Source organism: Acomys russatus, chromosome 4, assembly GCF_903995435.1.
Source record: "Acomys russatus chromosome 4, mAcoRus1.1, whole genome shotgun sequence".
Taxonomy (NCBI): Eukaryota; Metazoa; Chordata; class Mammalia; order Rodentia; family Muridae; genus Acomys; species Acomys russatus.
The window spans coordinates 31,820,976-31,842,156 of NC_067140.1; the positions used below are offsets into that span (position 1 = coordinate 31,820,976).

The 21,181-nt window shown below is 47.6% G+C and overlaps 1 protein-coding gene across 1 annotated transcript in view; it reads right to left on the reverse strand.

Annotated features, from left to right (window-relative positions):
* Positions 1-1,071: 1,071 nt before the first annotated feature.
* Ext2 (exostosin glycosyltransferase 2) overlaps positions 1,072-21,181 on the reverse strand; it is a 128,114-nt gene continuing 108,004 nt past the window's right edge. Inside the window, exons 11-14 of the mRNA XM_051144201.1 lie at positions 12,453-12,596; positions 9,827-9,955; positions 8,530-8,612; positions 1,072-1,740 (exon numbers count right to left, since the gene is read on the reverse strand). Of these exons, the coding sequence (XP_051000158.1) occupies positions 1,602-1,740; positions 8,530-8,612; positions 9,827-9,955; positions 12,453-12,596 (495 nt within the window). The 3' untranslated portion in view covers positions 1,072-1,601. The remainder of the gene's footprint in view (positions 1,741-8,529; positions 8,613-9,826; positions 9,956-12,452; positions 12,597-21,181) is intronic.

Below are 21,181 nucleotides of genomic sequence, written 5' to 3' on the forward strand. Positions count from 1 at the left end.
CCAGACTTCACTGCAGTTATCAGGTTTGTGCAGTACTTTTACCTGCTGAGCTATCTTGCTGGCTCCGAAGTGACTCAGGATCACTGTATAAGTCAACGTTCACCACACTGCTCAACAGAACAATGGGTGGTGTGCGAGCAATGATGACTGGCATACAACTAGGTTTCCATAATTATATCCATATTCTAAGCAAATTGTTATGTATTTTGTATTCTGTGGACATATGTTATGGCTAAAGCCCAAACTGTGGCTAATCTTAATATTAGACCCAGATAAATCTGTTTCAAATCTATAACATTTAACATTTGCCAGAGTAGATTTGTTCATCAACTGGGCTTAAAGAGGTATAATTCACACATGTGCAGTATTAGGAAATGCTGAAATGTAATGATTTAAATATACCGGCAACTGCTGCGACATGGTTACTATGGCAGTATATAACATTAGCCAGAACCCTCTGGCCAATGTTACAGCTACAGGAAAAAAGAAGAAGAAGAAAAGAAGAAGAAGAAGAAGAAGGAGAAGGAGAAGGAGAAGGAGAAGGAGAAGAAGAAGAAGAAGAAGAAGAAGAAAAGAAGAAGAAGAAGAAGAAGAAGAAGGAGAAGAAGAAGAAGAAGAAGAAGAAGAAGAAGAAGGAGAAGAAGGAGAAGAAGGAGAAGAAGGAGAAGAAGGAGAAGAAGGAGAAGAAGAAGAAGAAGAAGAAGAAGAAGAAGGAGAAGAAGAAGAGGGATCCTAGGCATCGCCTTGGGGCGGGGATCATAATGCCCTTAGCTCTTACAACACAGTAGGAGCTAGAGTGGCTTCAGCCTGGCAGTCAGAGCCCCCCCCCCCCATTTCCTTGAGCACACTTATGAAATACCCAGGCTGAGGGTGAGGACACCACTGCTGGATTCATCTGCTCTTGGATATTCATGGGTTCTTCTTACACTTGTTGCAAATGGAGCTGGGTCCCTCCAGGCTGCATCTTCCCATGTGGTTGTCAGGACAGAAGAGGAGGTTATTTGCACGAAACAAAAGGGGGGGGGGTCCTGTGGAAAACCAAGAACCAGCATCCTAGACAGAAGAAAAAGGAGTAAAAAATAATTTTAATCATATCAAAAAGCCAAAACAAAGAGTTGTTCCGAGACTGTCAGGACACATCTTGGCAGTCCATGTCCTTCTGCTGTGTCCCCGCTGGGCCTGTGACTCAGGTCCCAAGCACAGGTGCAACCCTCGGAGGTACTGGGATCGGCAGCACATTCTAGACTTGGCTGTTCCTCCAGAGCGTGCTGATGTGAAATACTGCATGCCTCTGCTGTGACTCTTGGGATCTCAAACTGGACAGCTGACCCTTCTAAGGCAGTGGTAGGGCCAGGGAGATGGTAAACTGGGTCTGCAAGCCAAGAGCAGTACGCTGAGCTCAAAACTGCAGTTTGTCCCTGAGGCTTCCTTCCTTTGGCATTTTCAAAGTCCATTGGAGATGGGAGGACAAAGCAGGCTGCACAGCTCAAAAGGCTCCAGTGTGTTTGGGGAAGTGTGAGCAAGACTGACCTCCTTCACCCCCATAGTGAGCTCTGCAGGGCCTAGCTGGGCTCCTCCACAGCCCTGGGAAACGGCAAGCTTCATAAGCTGCCAATGTTGGGAAAACTCTTCAGTTTCTCAGGGAAGTCATCTTTGTAGAGCACAGGGTCAGCTCTGTGCTCCACCACCTTGAGGGGCATCGTCCCGAAGACAGAGGCAAACTTGTTGATGCATTCAGACCTGTGGGGTGGATGAGAGGGTGAGACAAGCGAGTTCAAGTGATTAGTTACTGAGAGACACCAAAGCCCACAGAGCCACTGTCCACAAGAGAATTGAAAGGTGCTGATAAGGGTACCATCGCTGGTACTTCCATTGCTGGGCTCTGCAAAAGGCTGTGATGTAAAGCAAGGCCACCTGAGGTCCCTGGCTTGGTTCAGAGGGAGAATGTTGAATAGGGGATGCCGCCTGCAGGCTTGCAGGTCAGGACATCTGCCCTTCCCCCTCAAATTCCAGTCATTTTTCCAGCTCTAGCAGGCCCCAAACCCAGGTGGATTAGCTCCAGCAATCCTTAACCCTATCTCTGCCAGCTATAGGGAAGGAGGAGGATGGAAAAGAAAAAAGGATCTGCTTGCTAAAGACAAGGAGGTGGCAGAAAGGGTCCTATCTATGCAAGGCAGAGGAATGGGGAGATTGGTGACTCTGAATTTCAAGTAATGAGCATTTAGCTTCCCAGAACTCACAGGTAGCCGGTAAATACCCAGACATAAGCACTGCTTTTCTGACACAGCCAGAGCTCACAGAGGGCTTTTTGAACAATTGATGTGACTTTTGTCACTCCTACACTAGAACCAAGAGCAAGAGCAACTGGGTGACAAGAGTTAAGCACTGCAGACCCAGGGCTTCCTCTGTTCCCCCTAGGCCCTCAAAGCTGAACCTCTCCTCAGAGGAGAGGGTCAGGCTCCCTTTATGGGAATGGCTCAGGTCAGTCAGGCCAACTGAGAAAAGCTCCTTTGAAGTTGGGGCACAGAAGGATAGATTTCAGAGGGTCAGTGTCTGCTCAGGCAGCTGGCCCTGAGAGGTACAGCAAGGAAGGTTGATAAGAGAGTGGTCACAGGGCAGGAGCCAGCTCCAAGATGCTCACCCAGCCACCTCTCCAGGGGCACCACAAACTGCTTTCAAAATATGTAAACAGAAGCACTTCAGGCTCAGGAAGGCGTCCTTTAGTCAGGGCCCCTATCAGCTCTTCCCTTCCTCTTACATTTCTGAAAAGCTTATCCCACTGAATCATGGACTTCTGGCCACTCGTGTCAAAGAGCACCAACAGCACAGAGAGGTAATATCCGTTAGATGCTCCCCTTGGGACTGGGACCAAGTGCTCATGATAGCCCTGGGGCTCCTGTGCCTCTTCTGTCCCAGTCTCTAGTGGGAAGGCTGAGACACTAAGAGGCTCATGTACAAAAGTTTAAAATAAAATATACCAAAGCCAGAGCCAAACATAGTAGTTCTAGCTCTGGAAACTAAAAGCTGAGTGATGAGACATTATTTACCTCTTAACCTAACTGTGTGGTCCAATGGGTGGGGCACAACTCCAGAACCTCTGCTCTCTGCAAGATAATTTACCTTCACATCTTACTGATTTCTTAAAGTACTCCTTCCCATCCTCAACTCTCTTGCCCAAGGTCTGAGTTTATATTAACCTCATGTTATAGGTGAGGAGAATATAAGGTTTGGAAAGGTTAAGCAAGCTGCCCTAGAATGATGGCCTAGCAAGTGGTGGAACTGGGAGACAGGCTGGCACTGGCCACAATTTCTCTCCACCACCTGGAGGCAGCTGGGTTTCTGTCTCTGAGACTCAGCATGGGAAAGGCCTTGGGGAGACCTGTGAAAGGAGGGGTGACCTCTCCCTCCTCCCCTCCCAAAGTTGTATTTCAAAACCACTTTACTAACTAGCAGGCTTCCATGGGCTTTTCCAGACATCCTTAGTTTTGGCTCCCACTACTTCCTTCTCTCCCATCCCATCCCTGATTAACCTTTTAACCCCCAGCATTTCCCCTGCTCCTTTTAGTTCATATGTATTCTGCGGAATTACTATGTATGGGTGGACAATATTACTCCCAGAAGATAGGGGACATTCAATGAAACTACCATGCAAGACATGGGACGTCTCCCTATAAGTTAACGGTCAGTAAGGCCTCCAAAACAATACAGGCTATTGCTACTGCCCCTGATCACCCATCATAAAACCACATGGTAAGACCTTATTGCTCAAGACACTATTCACTTTGGATGGAGGACAGAGGAATTAATCTCAAACTGATTGATAAATGGTCTCCCCGCTCACTAGCTTTCATAGTGTTGGAAGTGCTGTGCAGGCTCCAATGCAAGCTATGTCCACTCATGCAATAGTGGCATGACTGTTACGGGGTGAACTAACCTGTTGCTTTCTGACTGGATCTGAGGCCTGCTTCACAGGAGGGAATTTCATACCTCAGACAATCCTAGCCCATGTCTAGGCAGAACACAGTCACAGGCCCCAGGCTAGAATGTGTTATGGTTATTTTGGTAAATGCTAGAAGCTGTCAAACTACCTTCTAAATACTTATGCTTATATACTTACAGACCTGGGCTGCTTTCAACATTGGACAGAGAAGCTTCTTTACGCAGTGGGCAGAAGGCATCAGAGATTCATAAGTGGTCAAAGTGCTGACTGCTCACCTCTAATCGGGACATTTATATCAAGCCCTTGCCCACAGCAAGGCTCAGGGAGGCAGAAAGAATGTAAGAGGTAGGGGATGGGCCGAAGTGCAGAGGGATGCTTTCTTCTGAACTTGGTGTAGTTATTGCAAATATGAACCCTTAGCAGCTACAGTTCCTTGCACAGGACCTGAACGAGAGGAAGCCAGACCAAATCCCAGCATTGATGGGGTATATGAACTCCAGGCCTCATCCCTTATTGGGAGGTACTGGTAGTGGTCAGTAGCTGGGGGAAGGAGAATCATTCTTTATTGGGGATGTGACCACTGGTAGGTGGATATCCAGTGGATACTCTCACACCCATGCACATATGGGGAGCACTAGCAGAACTTAGGGGTTTAAATAAAAACGAAACAAAAAACACACACACTTGAGGGAGGATATGTTGAGGGGAAGGGGGTGGGGATTTGGAGGGGAAATAGGTGATAGATACGATCATATTTCATTATATGCAGCATGAAATCCTCAAGAACAAAAAGAATTTAAAGAGAATGAAAGAGAGCCAAGAGGAATAAGTCACACCAGCTTTCTGCTCTTTAATCACAAGGTAAAGTGACACAGGCTAGCCTGAGTCTCTTCTTGGCTGCATGCACGCAGCAGCCCCCCTAGCTTCCTGCCAGGCCCAGTGCAGGGTCTTTGGTGTTTGCTGGGTGGGAGTGGCTCACAGTCCTGTGGGGAGTTATTGATGATGTCTCCTCTGTAACCGGATCTGGCAGTTGGGCCACTGGAGAGCCGTCACTGGCGTTCAGGACAGCCTGCAGCAGCTGCCCAGGCTGGTCCTGCACTGGTGTCTCTTTCCTCCACATAATCTGTGCTGGGGAAGTGATTATTGGGTCATTCTTGACAGTAAAGTTCCTTCCCTTGCTGCTTACTTCTCCCACAGGGGATTGGGCTGGGGAATATGTAGGGCTAAGAGTGTGACTGCTGGGATGGCTCACCTGAGTCACACTGTCAGTGTCCAGCCACCCCATCAGAACTCTCCTCTCCGACTCTGCTTTTCTAACCAGTTTAGCTGCACACTAAACTGTCAGGGTCAATGTCTGTCTGCTGGAAGTATCTGGGGAACACAGGACCATGGACCTTGTTTTCCTGTCATATTCATAGAGCCTTTTGGATTGTGTCAGGGAAATTGGGTATAATGAACACGGCTAGGCCCAACCTGTCCTCAGCATGTAACACGGTGCTCCTACAAAGATGGCAACAACTGTTTATAAGTTTATGAATAGGCACTATAATTTGATATATAATGGAAAAACTCAAGCTCAGGCAAGATAAGCCAACTTCCTGAGGTCAGTCTCAACTGGGAAAGACAGGACATAAAACGTGGCTTTAAAATATCTGCCATGAAGTCTTTGGTAATGACACTGTTCACAGAAAATAGCTAAAACGTCTGGTTCTTTAGTATCTAGCAGCCCTGAAAGTAGACTTAAAGGAGTAAAAGCTACATTCCTGCTTAGTTGACAGTTCCGCTTGCAGACTCCAAGCCTCGGACTAAAGAAGCAGACTGAACCCCAGGCCTCAACACTAGGTCATAGGATGGTGAAGCAGTTTCTGCTGCCCCTGGCTTGCGAAAAGTGTGCTGTACCAAGGGAACTGTTGATAAACAGAACAAGTGCAGGGCTGTACAGTGAAGCAGCTCCTCGAGCCATCTTCTCTTCCAGCCTAAACTCCTGATTTCTTAAGTCGGTGGTGCTAGTTGCCAATGCATCTGAAATTCGTCTCCTTTGGCTCCTCGCTGAATCTCTCCAGTGGGTGGTTTATATTCTCCAGATGCCTTGGTCACTTGCAACTCACACTCTATGCCCTTCTGGCTTAGTTACCTCTAGGTCTCCACTAACCACTTAGCCTACAGGCCCTGACTCGGCTGGTACATCCCTTGCAGCTTCTTGTTGTGGGTTTTGTATACCCTGTCTTTCTCCTCCCCCAGACTGCTTATTGTTTCACTTACTGTCTCCCTTGGCTTTTCTTAAGCCACTGCTGTGTCTGGGCAGGGAACTCCCATACATCTCCATCTCCAGCCACCTGCACAGAGGGCAAGCCCTCACAGCCAGCAGTCCCATCGATTAGAGTGTCCTGCCTGCACCCATTGCCTGTTCAAGCGATGCACGTTCACCAACTGTTCACCCCTCCTCCTGTATTATTTGCACTGTGAAAGGTCCTGCTGTTTTTCTTGACTCAAAAATCCAAGTTGTTTCTGTCGCTACTTTCCCAATAGCCTCCCGACACCTATCAAGGTGGCAACAAAACTCTGGCTTTTCTTCTTTGGAAACTCATTGGCACTTTCACTTGTGCCTTTTGGTGTAGATTCAAGCTAGTTGTCCTCCTGTCTCTTCAGTAATCTTTACATCCTAAGGATCAATTTAAGTTAATCACAGGGCAATTCCCTTGATGGCCTCTCAGAGCCTGAAGGAAAAACTCAAGCCCTTTAGTTGGGCTGGCTCAAAGCGAATCTCTTCATGCCTGCCAAGCCAACCTTGAACTTGTATACTTGGCTTCACAGTTCCCCTTCCTCTCAGCTGCTAGACCTACTCAGAAGATCGAGGTCCTGGTGATTTTTTTTTAAAAGTGTGTGTGTGTGTGTGCACATGCGTGTGCACGCCATATGAGTACAGATACCTGCTGAGGCTAGCAAAGGGTATTGGATTCAAGGTGTGTGTTTCTGTGTGCGTGTGCGTGTGTGTGTGTGTGTGTACGCCATATGAGTGCAGATACCTGTTGAGGCCATCAGAGGGTATTGGATTTCAAGGTGTGTGTTTCTGTGTGTGTGTGTGTGTGTGCGCGCGCGCGCGCGTGTGTGTGTGTGTGTGTGTGTGTATGCCACGTGAGTGCAGATACCTGTTGAGGCCATCAGAGGGTATTGGACTCCCTGAAGCTGGAGATGGGTGTGAGGGACTGAAGTGGGGTCCTTGGGAAGTGCAGCATGTGCTCTTAACTGCTGAGCTGTCTCTCCAGCCCCCTGGTGACTTCTGAAGACTCCCTTCACATGTTGCCACTTTTGATGAAATTGTTCTTAATAACCCACCTGATAAGAATGTTCCTGTCTTGCCTCTCACTTTTATGTTCTGGAGAAGAGCTGCCTAACCCCAGAATGAACTCCAAGGTTCCCCCTTTCCTGTACTGTACCCCCACGCTAACTCTACCCGCAGCTACTCGCCTTAATGCTATGACTTCTCCCTCACACAGGGAGGAAGGTAGGTTTTAATAACCGTTTCATCTACTCTGGTAGAATTACAACTGGGGCCTCTTCCCAATGAGCTATGGTAGGTAATTAACTCTGCCATACTTACAGCATTTGCAGTGCTACAGGGGACACTCATATGTGATTTCATATCAACTGTTGGAAGAAGTCATGGCTTTTGGGTAAGATATCACTATGAGGGGGCTAAGGACGTTATTTAGAGTTGGAAGAAATAAAACATCATAGAAGTGAAGTCCCAGAGGAAAGGCCCACGGGGGATTTTCTCATGGCTATGGTCTTTAGAAGTGAACGCTGTCAGCAGATGCACATGGTGGGAACCTGAGCTGGCTCCTCTGAACGGCTACTGCACCACTCTTGAGGTATACTTGGGTCCTCTGACTACTGTGCTGACAGATGTTAGAGCTTGTGGTCCCAAGTATGGAGGAGGCTTCTAGAAGAATGAGTCAGATTTGGGAGCTCTGAAAGCTAGGGGCCCTGAGGATCTAGTACAGATTCTAATAGTCTTGAAGAAAGGCACACATAACACTATTCTTAGGAGTCTTAGCCCAGGGTGACATGCCACACTCAAGCGTGCTTGACCAGGGACTGATGGAAGGTTTAGAGTTGCCCTGATGTTCCAACCTGCAAAGCTTGGCTTTTAACCCTGCCCTTGGCAGGTGACATAGTGAGGTCAGTGGAGGCATTTGGTCTCTGCTGCATTGGGTTTAATTCTTTCTAATCAAGCATTCCTGCAGCACAGAGTTATTACCCAGAGAAACAAGGTGGCATTTCCTTGGAGTCAGCTCGCTTGCACTCGCAGCAGTTAACCACTTAGTGCACACGAAGGACCTGGCTGCTAGAGCTTAAAGCCAGCCATGTTTTCCAGACCCTACCAGCCATTACAAATTGAGTGAGTAGCATCCCAAATTAATTCACTGGGTGACCTGGGTTTGAACTAACTCAATTCCCACAGTGTAAAAGGAGGTGACTGGCTTCCAGCTGCTGTCCCTGTCTCTCCAACACAGTCTCCTAAACAGGCCCAGAGAGAGAGAGTGGGATGGAGGCTGGGGTGGCCTTCTGCTCAGAGGCACACTCACCTCTCCACCATGTGAGTCTGGTCGAGTGAAAGCCCATCGATGGCTGTGCACTCAGGACACTTGAACTTCTTTCTGGGGGTTACCTGCCGAGGAAAAGGAAACACATCTTGCTGTCAGTGCCCAGGACTATAAAGCCATGCCGTGACGCCACTGTGCAGGCTTCTGTGCTGTAAGCAGGGCTACCTTGTGCACCCTGTGCATGCATATGCACATGCGCACGCACACACCTCAGCAGCATTCCTCCATTCAATCTGGGCTGCCTTAGCCAACAACAGAACTCCCAAGGGCCCAATAAAAGCAGCTTGGAGGGCTTTCGCCTTCTGTAACTGGAAAGAAGTCGTGATGACAAGCTCCTTAATTCCTGTTTAATGACTGTTTTCTCACTGCCAAGGTCCTTGTATAAACACCATTTGTTCTTGCAGTCATGAGGGCGATGAAATACAGCCTCCCACAACTTGCAGCCTAACCTTACTTCCAACAGGCAGTCTTTTGCCTTCCCTTGCTAAGGCCCAGGGCTGGGGCAGCACTTCTCCTGGAGATGCCAGTTCATTCCCAATTCCCAATTGGTCATGAGAAATCTAAGCAGCCCTCACCCTGTGACTCCTGTTCCCTGACTCCTTTTAACCCCCTTCCCCAAGCCTGAGACTCCCGGTGACCGACCGTTCTAGCAAACAGGGGCAGCTGCTACAAAGATGAGTAACAAAGAAGGACAGGAGGATGAAAACACTGTCCAGAGCAAAGCCAGGACTCATAGACTCCACCCACAGTAAGGAGCCACAGCTAAACACACTCTGAAAAATAAATTTAAGGTCCGGGGCCCCTGTATAGCAGCACTCACAATTTATACTCTTCTATTTTTCTTGCAGTCCTTTGCCCTCCGGGCACTGCCAGCCTAAACTCCTAGGATGGTGACCCTTTCAGGCTGAGATGCTTCTGGCACTGCCCAATTTCACATGGAGTTCTAACCCAGGAGGTAAGGATGGTTCTGACCAGATAAATAGGCTTCCAGGTCTGACTGTAACTTGGGCGCTGATCTGAGCAAACACTGAGTTTCAAGAATAAACATAACTTTTCAGGCTTAAAGACTTCTTGTATTTTCAGCTTTTAGTATGTTATGGCAAAAGTATTTCAAAATACTGGTAGCTGGCTCTTTAAAACCTGGGACCCAGACAAGTGCAACATCATCCCACTCTCTGTGCAGAGGTCAGCTCCTATTTCCAGTTCCTACAGCTTCTTGGGACCAGGGAACAACGCTGAGTCCCAGAGAGCCAAGCAAGAGTGTGGCGCAGACTCTTACCTTGATGACAGCTTTCCCCGTGACATTGGCTACCAGGAAATTCATGGCAATATCTTCACAGTTCATGTGAGCATCCACCCAGTTCTTGATGTCCCCAGGCATTTTGTAGGTATACAGGTAGTTAAAGTACTGTCACATGAGACACAAAATGAAGAAATACACAAGGAGGAATTCTTTTTGGCTACCGTTTACAGGGACAAGATTACTCATAAGACTTCATCCTGGGGAGGGCAAATGGAAAGGAAGTGGCCCAGTGCCTTTAAAATGGGCTGGTAAGAGGGCTCACAGGTAGGAGCACTTACTGCCAAGGCTGCTGCTGCCGCCGCGTGTGCATGCGCGCGCATATACATGCACACATACACACATATTTTAAAAATTAAATGGTAGGTATGTGCCTTTCATTTTTAAATGAAGATTTACTTTAATGGAGATTCTTGGATAAGTGACAAGAGCAGATGGACTGTACCAAATCTGGTGAGTTCATTTCCCCAGGAGTTCCCCTTTAAAGTGAAAGCATTCAAATAAATACAAGGCAGTAACCTTTATTTATGAATATTACAAGCAATAATAGATCAGAGGTGTGTTATAAAATAAATATTTCCATGTCCTTCTGTTAATATACTGTGAGCCGAACATGTCAGTGGTCATGAGACACTCTAGCAGGTCTTTCTGTGGGCCACGCCATGAGCTAAGAGTGAAGGTATGTGCTTTTAGCTGCAGAACAAGAGCAAAACCCGAAAGTTCCATAAGCTCCATGAGTGAACTAGAAAATAATGGGTCAAAAACAATTAGCCAGGTGTGGAGGTGTGCTCTTCCAGCCCCAGCACTTGGGAGTCTAAGGCAGGAAGATTGTGAGTTCAAAGCCAGCCTGGAGACCTAGCAAGATCCTGCCTCCAAAAACAATACATAAACAGACACATAGACAAGCATGGACACTATTATGATAAGCTCATGAAGTTATAAATGGCCTCTGTTTTGTTTGTTATAATAAGACTAAAACTACTTCTTGACCTAGAATCTCAGGAAAGTGGGAGCAGAAAAGTGGGAACAGCAGTGATGAGCTGACACCAGGAGAGCAGGCAAGGAGCAGTGCTGTGCTCCACACAGTTCTACACATCAGGTCTCTTGCTGACGGCAGAGGACTTCCCCTATGTGTGGGGAACTGCAGCTGTGCTGGTACTGACCATTACTTGTTTTTGTCTGCAGTTGAAACATTACTTGTTTTTCTCTGCAGTTGAAACATTGTGCTCCACTGGTTGCCTCCATTTTCCTTGTTTTGAGTCTCATTATTTGGCCCTTGGTTTACTCCCTCTTGGGGACTTTCCACAGTGCTGTTTGATTGCTGGTTCCTCCCCTATATAAGCAGTTCTGTTACTCCCAATAAATGGCATTTCTTAGCACGAATGACCCACTGCTGTGTCGTCTTTTCAATCCGCAGACCCTCGCCGCCATAGCCTAGACAAGCAGTGCGGGCGCTGCACCTATGTTTCCAGAGTGCCAGAGCTGGGCTGAATACTCTAAAACCAAAAGTTTAGCCCCCCACATTGCCCTAATTAAAAAAAGGGGGGCCTGGAGTTAGGAGCAGGTGCTGCTCTTGCAGAGGACTTGGGCTCAGTTCCTGGGCTCAGCAACAGCATGTGGCTCACACCTGCTGTAGTTCCAGCTCCAAGAGCTCTGACACTTCTGGGCTGCAGGTACCAGCTCTCCTGTGCATATAGTCCCATCCCCTAACATCTAGATAATTAAAGATAAGAGAGGTAAATATTTTTGTTTATTTGTTTTGTTTTTCAAGACAGGGTTTTTATTTGTAGCCCTGGCTGTCCTGGTACTAGCTCTGCAGACCGGGCTAGCCTCAACCTCAGAGAGGAAAAACCTTAAAATAAGTCAAAGCCCTGATTGTCAGAGCACACACAGGGAACTGCCACCTTACCAGAGTTTACACTGATTTTATTCATCAAAACAGCTGGGTTTATTTTCTAAATGTTTTGTCTGCAAAGGAGGGCAAGGCAGTCGGTTTCGTGTCTTGTTGGCATTGGCAATATAGCAATCTAAAAAACACTGAGGGAATCACTCCCTCTGATGTAATTCTGCCTTTAGCAACATACCACAGTGGACATTAGCTATAAAAAGGTTATAAACTGCTACTTAAGCATTAGATATTAGCATTTCCTGAAATGACCAAAATACCCAATGGTAGAGAAATACTTAGATATGATTTAAGGAACATTAACACAGTGGCTTATTACCAACATGCTATGAAATAACTATTTTGAAGAAAGATGAGTGGCATGAGGAAACACCTGTAATAACGAGAAAGTGGGCAGATGAGAATGTGTATAATCATCTGTGTGTGTGTGTATGTATGTGTGCAAGCGTGCATACAGAAAGAACAGAAGGCCAGAAAAGCATCTCACAACCACACTGCCTCTAAGTGACACAAAGACAGAGCCTTCCTCTCAACTTGATAGAAATTGTTGGTGCTTCTATATTTAGAAGGAGTACCATACAACACAACTTTTCTAAGCCTTCTAGGTAAAACATTTTTCCTAAACTCAGTGACATCTCTGGAAAATTAAACAAGTGAATCAAACAGGCACCACATGCACACTGTGCCCACACCCCTTACCTTGTGATAAAAAGCTGCACCTGTGAGCACCATGGACACCTCATTGGTCCACTCAGACTCATACTTCCACTTGTTTGTCTCATGGTCCCAGAGATGCAGGCGGCCTGGGTAGCCCACCAGCCGGTCAGGAAATTCCCGCCAGACCTAGGGACAGAAACACACTAATAAGCCATCCCTGGCTCAGACAACCATTGGTGCTGAGGTTCCCAGACTGGTCTCAGCAGACCCCTGGGGTTAGGACGGGCTTCTGAGGATTCTGTTGAGCAGGTGCTAGCGTTTTACCAGTATCCAGAGACAGAAGGGTTTTTGACTTCTTCTAGAACATCATGTGTGTGCTTGACCATTTCAAGGCATGTGGAAAAGGGGCTTGCTGAATATTGCCTATGCCAGCCAGACATGAAACCGACTGCTTGGCCCTCCTTTGTATAACATACATTTAGAAAATTAAGCTTAGCTGTTTAATGAATAAAATGAATCTTACTGTGTGAACTCTGAGGGGGGGGGGCTGGTGGGGTGGCAGTTCCCTGTGTGCTCTGAGGATCAGTACTTCATGATCCTATGCCCTGGAGCATTCTGGGAACAACAACTGATTTCTATATTTAGGAAGGTTCTCAGAGATGACACTTTGGATGGACAGAACACAGTGCACTAGGCATCCATAAGGCGCTTTGGTGCTTTCTCCCATGTGACTTAGTTTGACCTTTAGAAGCAAGGAAGGGGTTGAAGGGATGGCTCAGTTGCTCAAATGCCTGCCTTGAACACACCAGGATCCTGTGATCCCTAAAAGCTATATAGGGAAAAATCAGGTACACAGTGTTTCCCTCTAGCCACTACAGAGGGGTGATGACAGGTAGACCTCTGAAGCCCTTTGGCCAGCTGGTCTACTTAAGTTAATGGGTTTTAGGCTCAGGGAGAGGATTTATCTCAAACATTTAAGGTGGAAACTGATCAAGGGAAGACACTGACTTGACCTTGGACACATACACCTGCACATACATGTGCACACAGCCACACTAACAAGTACACATGGGACCAAATGAGATGGCCTGGTGGGTAAAAGTACTTTCTGCCAAGCCTGATGACCTGAGTTCGATTCTTAGGACTCACATGGTAGAAGGAAAGAAGTGACTCCTACATGTTGCACATACTACTCCCCCAATTCCCACCCCACACATAATAAAGAGCTCACTAAGCAGGAATGCTTTTGCTGCCCTGTTGTGATGCTGTCTTCTAGACTGGCTCAGCCTGCAGCAGATGTCGCAAGGATGCCACCCTCAAAGACCACATTTATTTCCTCAAATGCTCTCTTTAGGGAATCTCACCTCATTTCATCCTAGCTTTAAATCCTAGCTCTAACTTCTTGACCTCATATCTGTTCAGCCTTGCGAGCCGTGGAGATACTCAGTATTTTTTAGGTTATCCTCGCCTCGGTAAGTAAAGGCTCTCTCTACCTACTATGCTGTGTAGTACCATACTCTGCGTGAAACACGGCCGCTGTACCCTTGTGATCTGAACAGCTGTGGTTACCTACTGGACCCTCACCAGACCAGGCCTATTGAAGAAGAAGAGGGAGGGTCAGTATATCTTCCCATGATGTTCCAGCCACTCCCTATCTCCTACGTGGCCCTCTCACCTGTACACAATCCTTCCCAGACTGCACGTAGTCTCAGGATATGCTTCAATATGTGGGAGGTGAAAGGTTACTGAAGGGGACTTCACATTAATGCTGCTTTGGGAAGTGGACATCCATGTTGGGGTGGGGTTTTCTGCACTGCAGTTTTTGGGGTCACTCATGCTTTTGTAAGTAAGTCCAATAAAATCATTAACTCACCCAACTAGACTTGGATAGAAGTGTTCCCTCAGTTTGTATCCTATCTAGGATGATGTTTACAGGAAAAGTTAAGCACATTAACAATGGCTCGAACAAAACTCGATTCTATAGCCCAGGAAGACCCCTTCAAACTTCTCTACCTCAGTCAATTTGTCCACCAGCTCCTTAAGCGCAGATGCCCAGGCAGCCTTCCTCCTCCTTTCCGGATTCACTGCAATCTCCTGCTGGGTCTACTTCTGGCCATCTCTAACTGCCACTCCCTGGAGCTGCAACCAGATCCCATTACAGCCACCTCTTGGTCTCCGTGCTACACCTCCTGTCCTTCCAAACCATAACCTGCCCAGCGTCTCTAACAGCGCCAGTCTACAAGAAGAACTGCAAGCCTTTCTGCATAATTCAACCACTAGGCTCTGTCCTATTGTCTCATGATTATCTTTATTATGTGTTTATCTACAGAAGCAATATGGTCATGTTCCAGAGTGACAAGCAGGCTCCCCACCACGCAATGGCACTAGGTGTAAGGAGGACATGTAGACGGCATTCTCTAGGGCTCAGCCAGGGTGTCAGCAGCTACTTCCTTCTTTTGGAGCTACCTGGAGTTCTTAAAGAGAACCCTATCAAGTTCAGGAGACTAGAAGAAGCCTGAGTCAAGGTTTGACAGGGTCATGTCCCACTACCACCTGTTGCTGAACATGCTTCCCTGCCTGGCCCTGGCTTTTGGTGCTTGGTAACCAGTTCTTTTGTCTTTTCTTGGCCAATAGATACATTACTCTAGCCCCCCCACGCTCATGGCACCAAGTTCCCTCACTCAAGTCTGTCTATTTAGCTCTCATTATGCACAGACTCCACTCCTACTAGTCCAGTGCCCGCGCAGGTGGCTTCATTTTAACTTGGGTATCTCTGAAGAGCGCATTATCAAATAGTCAGACTCTGAGGTACTGATCATATATATCCTTTATGAGGGGACATATTTCAACTTCTATCATCTCCAGGAAATCTTATGAAATGGCCCAGCTCTAAATCAAACAGAAATGGCTTCTTATTTCACCAAGAATAATACCCAGAATCCTCTGCTTATTAAAGACTCACTTCCATGCCATCTTTAACCATGCTCTCCTTTGTGTTCTGTGATCGTGACTAGAATCCAAGCCTTTTGCATCTGCTGTGTCCTCTGGAACATTTTTCTCGCATCTAAGGCTGGGCCTTTGTCCTCATTGGTGCCTCGGCTTAAGCATCAATACCTTCAACACTCTTAGCTTCCCATATGAGACAAGTGTTACCCGCAGCCAGCCCACCTCTGTCACCTACTTGCAGCCTCCTGCTTTTCTTTATCAAATTTTCACTTGTGCTTTCACCTTTTAGTTATTCTTTACTTCTTTCTAGGAGAGTCTCCACTGGATTAAGACAGAGACTCTGACTGGCTGTGGTAACAAGCCTGAAGAGCAGAAGCGTGCACACCACAGCACTCCACACTTTCTGAGGGCACAAAAGGGCTGGGAAGGATAGGGAGAGGGAGTCCTTCATTTTCATCACAGCCAGAACAGTGCACATAACCATGTGAGGAGGCTTGCATAGCACGCACCAGTGGCTAGTGTCAGTGACAAACATGAGGGACCCAAGTGTAACAGGCACAGGAGCAGTCTCCCACGGCAAGTCCCAAGTTCAAACTGTGTTTCCAGCTGCAGGGAAGGGATATTTGCTGAGTTATTATACTGTTTCTGTCCAGGCTTCCTTGAGCATCTAGATTTTATGGAATATCCAACCTGCATCGTGGGCATGGCCTGGGGGGTCACGAGGAGAGCTTATCCTGGTGTGACATTGGGGTACCTGACAGGCTCTCAGACTCACAGCCTTGGCCTCATTAATACCATGTTGCAACCAACAGAACTAATGAGCTACGGGAATCATCCTAATAGCTGCAGACATGAACCCACGTCAGTCAGCTGTTCCCATGACTGTGTGAGCTGCTGTACGCTCTCTCATAGGAAGTATGTATTTCAGATTAAAATACTATGATGCTCTTATAGCTTTACAGAGGGGCAGGAACAGTTGTGTAAGCGGGAGGGAGGGAGGAATGGGAGGATACAAGTGATGGGATAACAACTGAGTTGTAATCTAATAAATTAATAGAATTAAAAATTCTTAAAGGAAAAGAAAAAAAAAAAAAAAAGACTTAATCCATGACCCGAGTCACAGACTGCCACACTGAAGCGTGCTATAAGGCACCAGAGGTGTCCTGAGTCCTGGGTTCCTTTGGAGCCTTTCTTGAGCTTTGCTCTTTCTGGGCCCCTCTGTCCTTGACTTGCTCCAGCAGCTGGATCTAATCAAGACGCCATCCTTGTCACTTCATCTATAACTCTGCAGCTGACTAAAGGATCAAAACGAAAGGAGCGGAACGGGATGGCCCTGGCTAATCAGCCAGCGGAGAACCAAGCTGATTATACACACGCTAAAGCATTTCTCAGCCAGAGAAGCAGCAGTGCCTGCCTGTGCCCCTCTCTTAGCTGAGCACCCTGTTGCAATTCCACTCTTTTCTGCTCTGGGGTCAGAGCTTTTGCATCTGCAGAATGGGACCCTGGGGCCCACCTATTTCACTCTAGCAGTGATGGCTCTCACTGTCCAGTCATAGGCCTTCTAAACAGCACCCTCATGGATATTTAACAGCATAGCCCTGAGGATCAAAGTCTGTAATAATCTGGACTTTCTATCTGAATACTGATTACAGATACAGAATATTTCTACAGCTGCTCCTTTCTTGCTCTTGACCCCCAAACACCTCTTTACCTAATCAGAGAGATTTTCTATTCACAGGACTCACAGATGTAATTGCCTAGGCCATTTTCTACTTTCCTTAAAACAAAAGAATCAACTCCCCAAACCAGAAAGCCAAGAGGTCTTCTGTGGCTTCCCATGGGGTAAGTTGAAACACTCCTACCTGTGTTTCACAGTCTCAAGAGGCAGCCTAACTGAACCCTTGCAACCATAGACACTGCACAGGGGCACATGGCCAAGCAGATTGCCGTCCCACTGGCCCACTCATGGTGACCTGTTTCTGTTTGCCATCTGGATTAGGTGGCTGTTAATATCCTTTTAGGCAATGATCCTCTGTGTCCCTTCCTCCTCGTAGACTGTTTTCTCAGAATGAATCCCTCCAGTGTGATCTGTTTCAGGCTGTAGATTTCTGAACAGACTGGCCTGCATCAGTGAACTTTGTTAAATGCCACATGCATTAGGGCAGCCCATAAATGTTCCTGATGAGAGGATGCTGAGCTACTTTCTGAGCCAGCCTGGAGTGTTATAGGCAACCTCGGGAATCAGAGACAGGAGAGGGAAGGATACAGCCACACGTGGTGCCCATCTGGAGGTGCAATCACGACACCAGCATCAAAACACGCATTCTCCGAAGTAGCTGTTACCGTCTCCCCCTTCCACAGAGACAATGCCACTGGTAGGGATGACACAAGTTTCAGGATGACTGAGGCAGGGAGAAGACGGAAGGGAACCCATGTCAGACATTTCCACGGCTGTGTGAGCTGCTGCTGTGTGCTCTGTCTGTGTGTATGATGAAGTGTGTATTGATGACAGTGCATGCCTATAGCCCAGCACTAAGGAGGCAATGGCTAGTCTCTGGTTCACAGCAAGTCTCATGCCTAGTCTAAAAAAAGAAGTGGCACAGGCTAACAGGCAGCATGCATGTGTATGAGGATGGTTCCAAGGCATGCCCCACTGGGCAATGGTTTCGTGTTTTGTGTCAACTGCTAAGAATCACAGCAGCACAGAACTTTATGAGCTAGCTCAAACCCTGTGGTCCCACACTTAGGCAAGCCACGGCAGAGCTGAAAGGAGCCAGCAACATGCAGTCTTTAATGAGTGGTCTCTTCTTTTCAGGCTCTGGACTGTATGTTGCCCAGATGTGGATATGGTAGCTGGCTGGCTTCCATTGAGAAGCCAGTTACAGTTACAGGATTCACTCAGGGTGCGTGTGTGCGTGTGTCCACGCCTGTGAATGCACATATGGAGGCCAGAATATTGGGAGTATTTCTGAGACAGGGTTTCTTGCTGAACCTGGAGCTTGGCTGGTGGCCAGTAAGCCCCAACAACCCCGTATCTGCCTGTCCTCCAGCACTGGGGTTATGGGCATTTGTGTGGTCCCACCTTACTTTTTATGTGGCACTGGGAATCTAACTTGGTTCTTATTGGCCTGGCGACTTTGCCTAGTGTCCTTCCCCACCGGGCCCTCTCTCTAGGCCCCAAACCCACCTTTTATACTTGCAGCTTCCCAAGGTGAAGTGCAAAGAGGGCAGAAGGGTTTCACTCTTAGCTCAAGCTCTGTGTCACAACAGCAGATGGCGGTTTGTCAAGAGATGGCTCTGTGGAGAGCTAAGAGCCTTGGCTCGTACTAAAGCACAACGAATGGAGATACTTAGGGTAGGGAAGGCCAGACATTGTCACCCAGAGTGTCCTAATGCTGACTAGGACATGCATGTGCAAACAGTGTTTCCCAATCAACCTGTGAGCTCACCTTAGCTTGCCTGAGGGACCCTTTCAAGACATAGCAGAGTTCTGTTTAAAACCAATCCAGGAGCATGGGACTGCCGAGGTTTTGGCAGTACTCTCATCTGTCCCAGTCTGGCTGGAGGGTAAGGATTTCGTATTGGGCACATGACATAAGCTTCTTTTGAGTGGCTTCTTCAGGCCAAGGGTAGTGCCGAAAGGCCCAGGGGATGGGCTGTGCTTAGCCACAGTGGGCACAGGATTGTGTGCCATTCCATCTTTTATTGGTGGCCACTACTGGAAGGAATTTCTGAAAAAGGTGGGTTGGAGACACCTGCCTCATCCTCGCATCAATATCCGCTCACATACCAATACTGGGTAAGTGATGCTGTGAGGTCCTGTCAAAGCTGTCTCCCGGATCTGTAGCCTTCAAGATTATGTGGAAGGGAGAGGTCATTTGTCCAGTTACTTATCCGTCCCTTCTACAGATGGAAAAACTGGCCTGCAGAGGAAGTAGCCCTCCAGGGCTACACAGCTAGGTAGGTTGAGCCTGCATGGGTCCAGAATCATAAAGCAGCTATGTTCATCTAGTCCTATGGCTTTCCAGCGTTCTAAGAAGCGCTCCATCCCCTGAGCTCAGTCCTCACTGTGAAACATGGCAGCCAGACTGAGGCTAGTCTCCATCACTCACAACACCAGGGCTCTTCAATCTGTGTGCCAGTGACAGGTACCCTGAGAGCGACAGAGACCACTGATCACTCAGGTGGACAGTGGAGCAAGGCTAGGGGTCGGGGAGGCAGGGACCATGGCTGGCTTTTTGCTCCCATTAGCATTTCATCTTCCATAAGCAGAAGCTCCACTGTGAATGTGGTTTCCATTTAGAATCAGCAGCTATATGCTCATGTCATGACGAGAAGACGCCCCGTCAGCTGTGTGCAAGCCAGTGTGTTTGCCCAGCACATGTGAGTGCCTGCTGGAGCCTCAGATTCTATGAGGTGCTGGGGCAGAAGAGGAAGCACAGGGCCCCAGTAGTTGAATGAGAGATTAAACCTGATTACTCTTCTACCTGAGGCAATGGATCTCTTCTGATAGGCAACAAAGAGGAGGAGAGTACCAGTAAGAGGCCAGAAGGAAGGTCAGGCTAGGGGCAGGGGGTGTTCAAGCTAGTTCTGTGCACACAAATAAATAATAGCAAAAATCTGGATTTGTTCCATCCAACTTCAAAACATCAATCTGTCACTAGGCTCAGGAGCAAGCTTAGCTGGTCACATGCTTGCCATTAAAGCACGGGGGCTTGTGTTTGATCCACGGTGCTCACTTAAGAGGCTAGGAGGGTGGTGTGTGCTTGTAACCCAGCACTGAGGTAGAGGCATGTGGGTCTCTGGGGCTCACTGCTACCTAGAAGAAGAAAGTACTGGGTGAATTCAAGACCAGTGAAGAGACCATGTCTCAGAAAAATAATGTTGATGGTTTCTGAGGCATGACACTTGAGGTGGACTAACTATTCCATGCACACACACACACTCTCTCTCTCACTCATACACATTATGAACACATACACAACAGCCTTGCCACTGAGTTCTAGAAAGGCAATCCAGTAACAAGTTAAACCCATAGCTTGGAGATGAGATGCTTCTATTTTATTTGCATTTGGCTCTTGGATATTTACTTAGCTTCCATTATTATTTCACACACACACACACACACACACACACACACACACACACAAACACACACACGCCATATGGGTGCTGGTGCCCACAGGAGGGTTCTGGGTTCCCTGCAGCTGAAGTCACAGGTGATTGTGAGCCAGGAACCAAACTCAGGTCCTCTGGAAAAGCAGCAAGTGCTCTTAATTGTGGAGAGCCATCTCCAGCTTCTCTCACTACTTTTTATAAATCTCTCTCTCTCTCTCTCTCTCTCTCTCTCTCTCTCTCTCTCTCTCTCTCTCTCCCTCCCTCCCTCCCTCTCCTTCTCCCTCCCTCCCTCTCTCTCCCTCCCTACCCTGCTTTGTGTGTGTGTGTGTGTCTGTCTGTCTGTCTGTCTGTCTGTCTGTATGCATGCACGTAGCCAGAGATTCCTTATTTGCGCCCCACATTACTCCTTAGACAGGGGCTTTCACTGAAGCTGATGGTTTCAGCTAGGATGGCTGGCCAGAGAGCTCCAGGGATCCTGCTGTCTCTGCATCTCCGGCTCTGGAATTAGAAGTGTGTGCCCAGCTTTTATATAGGTGCTGGGATGGTTCTCAGAGCTTTACACTAAAAGTGGACACTGTACCTACTGAGCCATCTCCTAGACCCTGTTGTCACTATTCTATAACGTTAGACCGTTTGAAAAATATGTCGTGTGTGCTGTTACATTTCCTCTGCGTTGTCCTGTGGGCTAAGTATCTCTTCCACTTGCT